The sequence below is a fragment of the Pholcus phalangioides genome, unplaced genomic scaffold (genome assembly GCF_987345545.1).
Source record: "Pholcus phalangioides strain wild (caught in Gottingen) unplaced genomic scaffold, Ppha-v1.0 ptg000042l_1, whole genome shotgun sequence".
Lineage (NCBI taxonomy): Eukaryota > Metazoa > Arthropoda > Arachnida > Araneae > Pholcidae > Pholcus > Pholcus phalangioides.
The window spans coordinates 8,580,447-8,592,469 of NW_028301628.1; the positions used below are offsets into that span (position 1 = coordinate 8,580,447).

At 38.7% G+C, this 12,023-nt stretch overlaps 2 protein-coding genes across 2 annotated transcripts in view; one reads left to right on the forward strand and one right to left on the reverse strand.

Annotated features, from left to right (window-relative positions):
- Positions 1-1,408: 1,408 nt before the first annotated feature.
- On the forward strand, positions 1,409-7,741 carry LOC149064425 (uncharacterized). Its single transcript, XM_089255029.1, has 2 exons — positions 1,409-1,576; positions 6,933-7,741. Exons 1-2 carry the CDS (start codon positions 1,559-1,561, stop codon positions 7,665-7,667), a joined length of 753 nt encoding a protein of 250 aa, XP_089111155.1. The 5' UTR covers positions 1,409-1,558; the 3' UTR covers positions 7,668-7,741.
- Positions 7,742-8,927: 1,186 nt separating this feature from the next.
- The window catches only part of LOC149064426 (DNA topoisomerase 1-like), a 29,005-nt gene continuing 25,909 nt past the window's right edge, over positions 8,928-12,023 (reverse strand). The window contains exon 13 of the mRNA XM_089255043.1: positions 8,928-9,152. Coding sequence (XP_089111169.1) covers positions 9,050-9,152 — 103 coding nt within the window. The 3' untranslated portion in view covers positions 8,928-9,049. The remainder of the gene's footprint in view (positions 9,153-12,023) is intronic.

Sequence of the window (12,023 nt, forward strand, 5' to 3'; positions counted from 1 at the left end):
TGATTGAGTGGAAGCAGGTATCTTTAACTGCGGATGAGCTGGGGCAGAATTCTTCACCTTCAAATGGAATCAAAACAGACATTTTCAGCTGCGAATAGAGTGGAAGCAGAAATCTTCAGTTGTGAATGGAGCGGAGGCAGGCGAATCCGGGGTGATGAGAAACGATTTATTGTGTAGGTGCATCGGATCATCGCGTATATTTTACGGAAATTTTCTCCACATTATATGGCTCTTGGGAGGAGCGATCGCATCCCTCTGGATCCGCGCTTGCACTCGGGGCATCAGACATGCCGCCCACTAACCGTTTAACCTCCCATAGTCATGACTCCGCTTTCGTGTGGGACGAATACGTTTCACCTAATTTTGAATCTACATAGTTGAAGCTCAGCCAACTTGTTTTACCTATTACACAAAAAACATACGCATAATTAACACATATTTTTCAATTCCCATTACTATGAGTGTGCCTTCCCCATACACGGAGGACCGCACCTGTCACAACTCTAATAAAGGGCGGCTCTGAGCTGTGGACCATTTTTTTTTTCTCGAGGGCCCACCAATCTTATCCAGAAATTCCCCCCTCCTTAACATTCATGGTTCCCGCAAGGGTGGGCTAACAGTTCTAGCACATGGACCCAAGACTCTATATTATCATTTTTTTTTTCACAGTATAAATTCACTATAGGCAGGCCCGTGCAAAATCAGGGCGGGGGGGGGGGGGGGGCAGTTGTATAATGGCTCCCTTTCCAGCTGATTTTCATCCATACCGGTTCGATTGTAACATCCTAGGACCGCAAGGGGGAGCGGCCCCCAACTCAACACGACTTACATAAAAGTGGGGCTCCACCCCGGGATGATTTTCATTTCGTTTATCACGCTATAAATTGAGTATAGCCCGTGAAAAATCTGGCGCAGAAAGACCACCAAAGATATCTTGGGGGGAGGCGGCATGACAAGAACCACCGATTTAGAAATATCAGTCGGCTCCATTTCCACCAAATTATCACTCGAATTTCAAGTGTATTTCCCCTAAATAACGGGCATTTCACGGTCTCTTGCACTGCCCACCCTATTCTCTAAAAAAAGTAAGGAATTGATATTGCTTTGGTAATTCGTGACATCGCGAAAATAATTGGTTTTTATATTTTCAAAATTTAAAAAATCCACCTTAAAAATAGCATTAAATAACACTCCTCTTCTTCTAAATGGTGGTCAAGCATGTGTTTTCCAGCTAAAAATTGTGTGTGTGAATCTCGGTATTTAAAAACAACTTCCCAATAACGTCACTTTAATAGGTCAGGCACGTCGAGGAATGACCAACGGAGCGTGAGTGGCCGTCCATGCTGTATATTAGGAAGAGGGAAATAAAAATTATTACATATTAAAACAAAAAACGAAGTTCCTGTCTTTTTTGTTGCGAAGACGTTGCTGTCAATGCCCTCTACTTGAAACTTTTATTTTTACCCTGTCCCACTATAAATTATATTTGAAAGTTTTAGATGAAATTCACCAATTGCTGTTAGTTATTAGTTCCTGTAACAATCCACGGCATCTCGCTATGCAACGAACAGCCAGGGTAAGTATGAATATATGCGTTTATATCTGAATCTTTTAAACTTATATATTTCTTATCGCCCCCTCGTCACAGAATTTTTTCTTCTCATTCTCCCCCACCGTTAAGCCAATAAGCCATAGGTTACATTATACCTGTAGCTTCTACCGGCCCCTACCAAAAGGTCCGATTCTCATAAGTTTGAGCCTTGGCAAAACCAACTATAGTGGCTAACAAACCAACAACAGCTGGCTGAAGCGAAGATGAATTCAAAAAGAATTAGAAGATGAATTAGAAAGAAAATTCAACTTTCCTTGCAGGGAATAAAATCGACGTCCTTCCACTTGCCGAGTGAGTGCCCTAGGCCACTATAGCCTACAAAGGCAACGAATTTCAATCTTTCCTTAAGCCGGGTCTTCCTAGGAAAAGGTTTTCTACGGTGCGCTCTGCGTGAAATCGCTGATTGGTTAAAAACCTGAAATTCACGTTTTTTAACCAATCAGCGTTTTCACGCTGCAGGTAACCTGCTCCTAGGAAACCCCGGCTTTAGACCTCGTGTACGCTGAACGGGACCGTACATGGACTCTCGTACATTACTCTTAATGCAGCTTTGGTCGGACCTAATTCAGGCCAAGGTTAATAATGCTGACCTTGCCACCCGATGGCGACGTATCCAATGATTAGGTCACTCTTCGCCATCCTGTGAGCTTGGGCCTGCGAGTCAACACCAGCCACAGCAGAAAGCCTCATCCCGAGATTCGTGACGATGACGTCATCAGCATTCGTCCTCGAAATCCGTCTTCCCTGTAAGATCATTTTCCAGCAGCACCACAAGCGAACAATACACACTGTAACGCCCATGTGTTATGTATTTGACCCTTGTTGCAATTATTTTTCTTAATGTTATAGAAAAAGGGGATTGAATTAACAAAGAATTGAGCACTCGAACAGACGAGATTATACTCATAATTCAACAGTATTTTCAAGCATCAATTAGGGCCAGCCTTTTTGATAAAAACTTGCCAATATTTGAAAAAATAACCCTTCGAATCTAAAAGTTCACCAAGAGCAATTATTTTTCAGAACTTAATTTCTGTTGATTTTAGTAACCATTGAATATCCACCTACTATAGCCGGTGTCAGGTCCGACCGTTCATGTACGGTCCCGTTCAGTCGATACCAGCTCTAAGAAAAAATTGATGTTCGTTATCTTTGTAGTCTAGTGTGCTCACTCGGCAATTGAGAGGACAAAGGTTCGATTCCTCGCAAAGGCAGTTGAATTTTCTTTCCTACGGTTATCTTCGAATCAGACAGCTGTTGATAGCCTTCGTGCATGGCGGAGAGTGACATAATGCCACCCTCAAATGCGTATTTATACGGGGGGGGGGGCGTCGCTTAGCGGGCCCTAGCCTAGAACCAGGGCCGGATTTTTAATCCTGCGAACTACGCGGCCGCAGGAGGCGCCAACTGAAAGAGGGCGATTTTTTATCACCGAAATATCATTCGTTTACACTTGAAAAATATCTAGAACCGGCGCTGCCTAGAACGGCAAGTCCTGAGAGCTGGCAAATTTCAAGAAGTACGTTAGCGCGTGCATGCACATCACCAAAAACCCTTCGTTAGCCGAGGTATGTCACTGTAATGATTCATGTTATCACTTAATATTACCAAACGCGGATTCGGGAGTCCATCGCGCGCCCCCCCCGTAAAATACGGTGCACAGCAATGACAACTAATATACAATTAGTGATTCTCCCCCCCCCCCCCGACACATTACTGATCCGTGCCTAAATATTACTGAACCCATCACATTTGGAGGGGTCGAGGGAAATGAGAAAATTCTGATGTTTTTGTGGGCTAAAAACAGATGAGCAAAAAACTCGGAAATCCAGAGTTTTATCATTTATCACCTAAGCCACGGCCGCAACCAGGTAGGAGCGGCTTAAGCGCATGTGCAAGGGGTACGGTGTACCCGGGTGGCAGGTTGTAAGGGGCGGCAGCGTAGACTTTAGTTAAGACTCCAAAATTTTTAAAAATTTCACACAGTGAAAATTCACATATGGCATCACGCTTTCAAGTTATACTTCGACAACGGAGATGTTGAGAAAACTTGAGGGAATAAATAGACAGGAACCTACGACCGTAATACCAAAAAACAAGAATGTAAGCTATCTGGGGCAGCTCGAGACAAAATCTCTATTTCAGATCTCGGATTTTTGTGCTTCCTGTCTATTCCCCCGATAACACCTACATCCTGCGTTTGGGCCCCTAGACTGGAATCTTTCGCAGGCCCCTTTAAAAAAAATGATAAGGATAAAGTCCCGGGCTGGAGCCCTGTCAGCCCTACCCTTGTGGGTCATGCCCCTCCCTCATAACTTATCCCAACAATTCCTAACAAAAAACTTTTTTTCCCTTTATCTCGGATTTAGCGCCTCTCCATTAGAATGGACAGAAATCATTTTCTTTTGCCAATGAAACTTTTACACCCATTCACCATGGACTTGGCGTCCTTCTTAAGTGGCACTTTTTGCGGCCGTAATGGGTCGCATGGCCCAAGTACTCTATGAAAAGAGGCAAGTGTGCATTTTGGTTTCCTCACCTAGTATTTTTTCCAGAATGGTCCACAAGCAAAGGAAAAATTCGGCTTCTCACTTGTCCGGTCCCTGGAGTACCAGAAACACCTTTGAAATAAATTTATTAATAACAAATAACCTCGTTATACTGTACATCATCTTTACAGGATAAGTGATGATGGCTTTCCAAATTAAGTGCTGTTTTAAAGATTAAATTACCTGTTATGCGGCATTATTAAGAACAGTAAAATAATTCTGGATCAAAAAAAAACAAAAAAAAACTTCATAAGCTGGACAATGGTCACAACCATTTCGCACAGTGAACAATCGGCCTTCTTCTGAAAAAAAGTCAGGTTTATCTAGAGGTAGACTAACTTCTTGACTGAAGCCCTGCCAGCCTTCCACCAGAGTCGCCTTCAGGAGCGGCAGGTAAGCTCGAGCCGCCCCTGCACCCAGGACAATCGAATCATTTTTGTGGGTGTGTGCGTGGGAGGCAACCGTAATTTTGCTGCCGTCAACAGTGTTTTTTATTTCCCGTAAAGTTTGGGGTCCGCGGAGCGGTTAATTTCCTTGCTTAAATGAAAACTTCGATAGACCCCGCGAAAAAAAATTCCATCCGCATTTGCAAACTTCTGGTTATGTGTGTTATCCTGATTATTAATGATGTTATCCTTTTTTCACATGGGCCAGTGAGGCATTTGCCCAGGGTCTCCCCCTGTTAAAGTAATGCCATGTTATGGGGGGGGGGGGAGAAGGAGTTAAGACATTATTGCTCCCAGGGCTCCAACTATATGCAGGGTGTCCCATAAATTTTGATAGATTTTAGAAAAAGCCATAAAGAAAATTATAAATTGATGCGCTTTTGCGGCCTCAGACTTGCCAGAGTCGGATTTTCAGCGAAAAAAAAAAAGTTTAAAATTTCGTCGATAGGTGAACCGGCAAATGTCTTGTTTCCTTCCATATGATAAATCAAATATCTTTAAAAGACGGGAATCAACAAAACAAATTCTTCCCTGATAACAGTGAATGCAAATTGAATTACAGTTTCCTTGCATTATGTCTTTTTGAATCACTGCAATGTATTGCCGCTGGTAGAAAACGCACATTTGGTGAAGTGGATTGAGATGTTTTTCATGTATTCTGCTAATGTAGCGCCAAACGGAGCCATTTATCGGCGAGAACTAAAACTAATTTTTTTTTTTCCGTCCCGCAAAAAAATAATCGACTCTTTGACTATGGGCGCAAACCGCAACCTGATACGTCAATTTTTTTTTTTTTAAACATCCAAATTTATGGGACACCCTGTATTTGACCAGCCGTGGCAAACACGCATTTTGGCACTCTTGAATAATGATGAAAGAGCTGTTAATGGGTGGAATTGGCGTCCCTTCTGGCCCAGCACCATGTTCACAAGACTCCCACAGCTCCTCACAAGATTGAGTTGTGGTCCTGGTTGGTCAAGGTTATATGTAAATAATACAGAGCAGTCTATAATCCACATCAAGAAATTCAAATTTTTTACTGTGGATTTACCTGGAAATTAGAGTACAATAATTAATAATTTGCGGCAAAAAGTAAATAAATAGGAGAATTAATTTGCAGACCGGCAAAGAAGTAGATGGGAGGAATAATTTCCAGACCACGAAAAAATATGAAGTACAAAAGCCTGGATAACCAAGCAGAGATTGAGATGTTGTTCATAAAGAAAATTCACATTCCTCTGTGGGGGAATCAAACCACCAATCTCTCACTGTTCGGGAGAGTGTTCTAATCATTGAACTACAGAGGACTGAACATTTTCATTCCTTAGAGCATATGTATGAATGCTGAACAGGACTGCGCTTGGACAGCCTCCTAACGCAGCTATAGCTCTTACGACGTTATAGCCATCTGGGCTTTCGTACTTTGTATGAATAGCGGAGAGTGACATCGTTTCTCTCTACATGAAAAAATAGTTCACAACAGTTAACGGCCAGACCAAAATTAAAATTTAGCCGATTTCCTGCTTGTTTGGGCCAACTGTTGACTTAAGTAGACTGTTGACTTAAGAACTGACCAGCAAAAAATTTGTGAAGTTGAATTTAATGTAAGTCAGTGAATGAACGTGCTGTGTATGAAAAAAAAAATTCTGGCTGAGTCAGGGGAAAAATAATTGAGAGACCTGTTGACGTCTATGATAGAAACATAAACCAATATAGAGACAGTACAATATTCACATTGAATCTAAACGTATTTAGAGGTTTTATGAAATGGGGGAAATGTTCCGTGGACCAGCGGTTGAAGAATACTGTTTTATGAGACTAAGGCTGGGATTACACACACTATAAAAGTTAGATAAAATCCCTTTTATAAAACTTGAAAAATCCAGCCAATAAAGCTCATAGGTTACATTCGAGCAAATGCAACCTATAATCTTACTGATTAAATTTTTCAAATTTTATAAAAGAACTTTTAGAAAACTTTTATAGTGTAATCCTGGCCTAAAGAAACATAAATAGTGAGCATCTATACATATGCTTGATACTTGATGGCTTGAAATTTGCAACTCAAATTACCATATTGAGAAGTGAGAAACAATGAATAATTTTCTATAATGAAGTTGTGCAGTTCATGTAACACCGTTATACAGGTTTCTAGAACAGCTTCTAAAAGTAATGCAATACAAACTATGAAAAACAAAAAATTTTGCATCATACTCGTGTTAATGTGTTGTTGTCTAAAACTAAAAAAAATATAAATTAATTAATATTTTTAATTAAAAAAAATATATATATTTTATCCTGATGAGTTTAAATTTTATCCCATAGCTATGTCTAGCGATTGCATTCCTTTGTCTGTTATACAAACACTGTGTTTGTGATGAAGAAATGATTCACGGCGGAGTCAATATCAAGGTGTATCGTGGCCCATCTAAAGTTGAAGGTGGCCAGATATTCGCTCCATTTGGTTATTATGTAAAGTTACCGTCAGAGTCAACTTCAACATCAAACTCTCATTATGACCCGAAAGATGAAGAGGATGAGGAAGATCAAGAAGAAAACCCTCCATCACCACCACCAAATTACAGATATCATCCATACTTTGAACATAACAGAGGACATAATCAACAAGACACCAGAGAACATCAACAAGACAACAGGGGATATCATCAACAAGACGTCAGAGAAAATCATCAACAAGGCAACGGGGGATATCATCAGCAAGGCATCAGAGAAAATCAACAAGACAACAGAGGACATCATCAACAAGACAACAGAGGACATCATCAACAAGACAACAGAGGACATCATCAACAAGACAACAGAGGACATCATCAACAAGACAACAGAGGACATCATCAACAAGACATCAGAGAATATCAAGACAGCAGAGGACATCATCAACAAGGCATGAGAGAACATCATCAAGGCATGAGAGAACATCATCAACAAGGCATGAGAGAACATCATCAACAAGGCATGAGAGAACATCATCAACAAGGCATGAGAGAACATCATCAACAAGGCATGAGAGAACATCATTCCGGCTTTTCGTCATCATAACTATGTAAAAGTCTAATATCATTGTCAATCATGAATAAAATCCTCGCACATCGTTAATAAACATTTTCATTGAATCTAACTTTGTTTTTACCTTTCAAATACCAACTATAGTCACTGCTTTATTCTATAAATTGATACATCTTTACGAACTAGTCCTCAGTCATACTTTACTTCAAAATATGGAACACAGATGACAGCACCAGCAAGACTATGAAACGAGTACAACTTTAACAATATGTCAGGGCCATGCATATATGCTCACACAACATTTTCCGACACATACCGATTCAATAGAAATTCCACAGAGGAATGTGTACGAGGTGCATGCATGGTTAAGTAGTACTAATTGTCCTTGGTTGTAAACAATAAGCAGTTTCTTTGAATGTCTTCTCTCATATACCAATTTTTGGTGATATTAACTAATTTCAAGTCTGTTCGAGTTCATAAAAATTATGTAAACAATATGTTGTAGTACATGCCAAAGTTTCTGCTACGCTTCTAATTCCAGAATGAATAGTACTAAATTTAGGGTTTTCAGCAAAATCTGACTAATCACTTCCCTGACCAGAAATATCCTGAAGAAAGAAGTACAGGGGATACTCCCATCAGCATTCAAAATCATTGGTAGTCCGCTAGTCCGAGAAAATTGATTTAAAAAACAGACCACAAATAAAAAAATTGTGGTGTTTGCGGGACCAGGAGTAAAAAACTTTGTGCCCCCCCCCCCCAGTGATACATTGATTGTGGAAGAATCTCCCGAATCCGAAGTGGATTTTTCATGGCTTTTTATACTACTCCCTTGGTGGTATATCGCAAAATTAATTATAACTGTTTAGAACAAATTTTGTTTAGTGAACCAGTCTTGATGTCTGCTTACCAGTGACTTTCATTTTGAAATTCTAACGCTGCCCCTAAAACAGCGTTCCCTCTTAGAACGTTTTTCCGCTCAGTATGACTTAATTTTGTAGTCCTAACTCATACTCATCAAGATTTCCTATTTAGAGCATTTTCCAAATTACGTTTTTTCTCATGATACCTTTTTTCTAAAAAAACCTTATGAGTGGAATCCACTGTATAATTCAAAATCTTGACCTTCCTTTCAGTTTTTTTTTTACAGACTTTCCAGGTTGCCAGAACCCTGTAATAGGATCATATTCATTTCCCAAAAAATTTTTTTGCAAAAATCAAATCAAGAAGTCTGAAAATAAATTAAGAAATTGAGTCTGTGAGGCATTCAAACATTCACCAAATGCAGTAATTGAATAAATAAACATAACAATATATAGCTGTACTCTGAATTTTTATCTACTCATAAAATAAGTCAGCCCTAATTGATAAATAACGATCTTGTAATAATGTGTCACTTTTGAAATTATCTCAATTTAAAACCTGAAGGATTGACTGGTTTTCTCAATGGCCCACTGAAATTTCTGTATCTGGCTATTGGAGTATATCTTCTCGATTGGTACGTTCCACCTTTTGCACCTTGAAAAAAAGAAAGAACAACACCCATTCTGCAAAAATATACAGTATTTTCTTGCATTAGCCGACATGCTGTAAAACTTGAGGGACACCAGCTTTTTGAATACTGGGGTTTTGTCCATTTCCAGCATAACGAGAAAAGCAAGGCTTAATAAGTATCACAGTATGCACTTAGCCAATTCAATGGATTTTTAAAAAGAAGATATTTAACAATTTTCCAGAATCTGACTCTAGCATGTCGGAAAATAGGGGTATTCCTAGCATGCTGGTTTCCTGCATGAATAATGAGCTAAGAAACTAGCATGAAGAATGACATCGCTCTAAAGCAGTGATACTCAACCTTTTTTCTATCTTTCCTTCCCCAGTGCAAAACAATTTACCTTCCTGCTCCCTCTTGGATAATTAGTTTTAATTCATTATTTTTTCTGTAATAATTTACACTAATCATCTATATTAATAAACATTATGTTAATAATATAAATAAAACAATATTTATATTATTAACATCATTATATATATTATTAACATTCTTATTTTTTTCAACTACTGTTAACTTTAATTCTTTTTCAAATAAATTCAAAAACTAAACTAAAAACTGTTTTTGTTTTTTTAATTTTCCGAAATTGAGAAAGGGGAAGATTCAATAAATTATTCTTCACTTATTGATTCCAGCCGGTACAACAATATACAGGGTGTCCTGTAAGTACTAATGTGCAGCTTTTATCTCATCTGTTCATCTTAGAGGTATGGTTTCAGTTTAAAAAAATGCTCAAAATGTGTTTACAAATCATGCTGTACCAGTTCCAAGAGTGAAAATACAGTGTGTCATAAAATAAAAAATCTAATTTTCATAGGATCCCCCATTTTTTAAATTCCAATTAGATTTTTTGCCCTGCCTCTCCAAAGGCCAACAAAAGAAATATTTCTAAGAGCAATATTTGCTGAAATATTTTAATTAAAAAATTGGGGAAAAGTTCGGAAGGAGCAACATAAATTAGGGGAAGGAACTAGTTAGTTTATGCTGTTCTTTCCCAACTTTTCTCCAACAACTTTCTAATTGAAAATTAAACCACAGGGAGACTGTATACAAACTTTTGTTTATTTTATGACGCACTGCATTTTCACTTGAATTTTCACTCCGAAATTGGCAGAGGGCGATTTCTGAACACATTTTGAGCATTTTAAACTAGAACCATACATCTACGATAAACGGTTGTTGAAATAAAGGCCAAATTATAGGACTTAAAGGACACCCTATATATATGCTTGTTCTGCACTTGATTAAATTTTCTGATGTTTTTCCTGCGTCATGCTCACGACAGAATCACATCTAAGCACAGCACGCTAATAAGACATACAAATGTTAGCAAACCGTACAATATTTTAGGTATTAATAGTACTTTTCTCAATCAAAATGGGAAACAAATGCTAATCAAAAAAGAAACTTTTGCAACACAAATTTTATGTTATACATTTTTGTAGGTGAAAGTTAAAAGATAAGATGTTTAAAAATTCTGTATAATTCATGCTTTTTTAAAAATCGAAAAATTAAATTTTTAGTTTCAATTTTTCCAAATAATTAGTCGACCTGTTCTAATTTCCCCCCCCCCATCTCACATCCACTCAAAAATGCTCTCCCACATCCAATTAAGAGCCACTGCTTTAAAGCATTTAATCAAACATTTCCCGATTCATTCATTATCTCATGAAAACAACCTTTGGGCCCTTGGGATCTAACTTCTCTCTCACCTACTTCATCTCATTAAATACTCATTTAAGGAGTGCATTCCACACTAAAATATAGTAAAACCTTATTAAGTCATCACTCCGGTTAAGTTGTTTTTCTTCAGGCCTGTCTAGCTTTCATAGACGACAATGCTATTAAACCCTCGTTTACTCGTCTCAAATTTTGGTTAACTCATGACTATGAAAAAGTTTGAGAGAGTGGAACAGATTAACTTTATGGCTCCCTTAAAAAAAAGAGCTTGTTAGCCGCATTGCCATATGCTTAAAAGTCACCATAAAAGGCGAATGTACCAAAACGAAACAGTTCAAAGAACAAAAGTTAGCTGGGGAAGTCCATTCGTCGACTGAAGTTTTTGATACGTTAGGGGAATATTCGAGCTAGACCTGATTTCTGCATGGGGCCCCACTAATTTAGGACTTCAAATTCAAACAAAATATCTTTGTTGAAAAACCAAACATTTTCCAAAGTTGAGGTCTTCTAATGTATGCTTTTCCCTACCCAAGCCCCCCCCCCCAAGTGAAAAGTGGGATTAGTCTAAATTAAAAATTACTAGCATAAAGCAAACTATACTAGTTTATTTTACCATAATAAGTTAAGTAATAAGAGCTCAAAACAAGGTAAAATTTTTTCTTTTGCAATCCATAAATTTTATTAACATTGTAAATTTAATTCATGTTACTGTTTTTACTGTAGTTTTGCATTGCTATTATACACTGAAGAGCCAAAAAAACTGGTCACCTGCCTAATATCGTGTAGGGCCGCAGAAGTGCCGCAACACGACGTGGCATGGACTTGACTAATGTCTGAAGTAGTGCTGGAGGTAATTGACACCATGAATCCTGCAGGGCTGTCCATAAATCTGTAGGAGTAAGAGGGGGGGGGTGGAAATCTCTTCTGAACAGCATGTTGCAAGGCATCCCAGATACGTTCAATAATGTTCATGTCTAGGGAATTAGGTGGCCAGCGGAAGTGTCTAAAGTCAGAAGTGTGTTCCTGGAGCCACTTTGTAGCAATTCTGGACGTGTGGGGTGTCGCATTGTCCTGCTGAAATTGTCCGTCGGAATGCACAATGGACATGAATGGGTGCAGGTGATAAGACAGGATGCTTACGACGTAAGCAGAGTCGT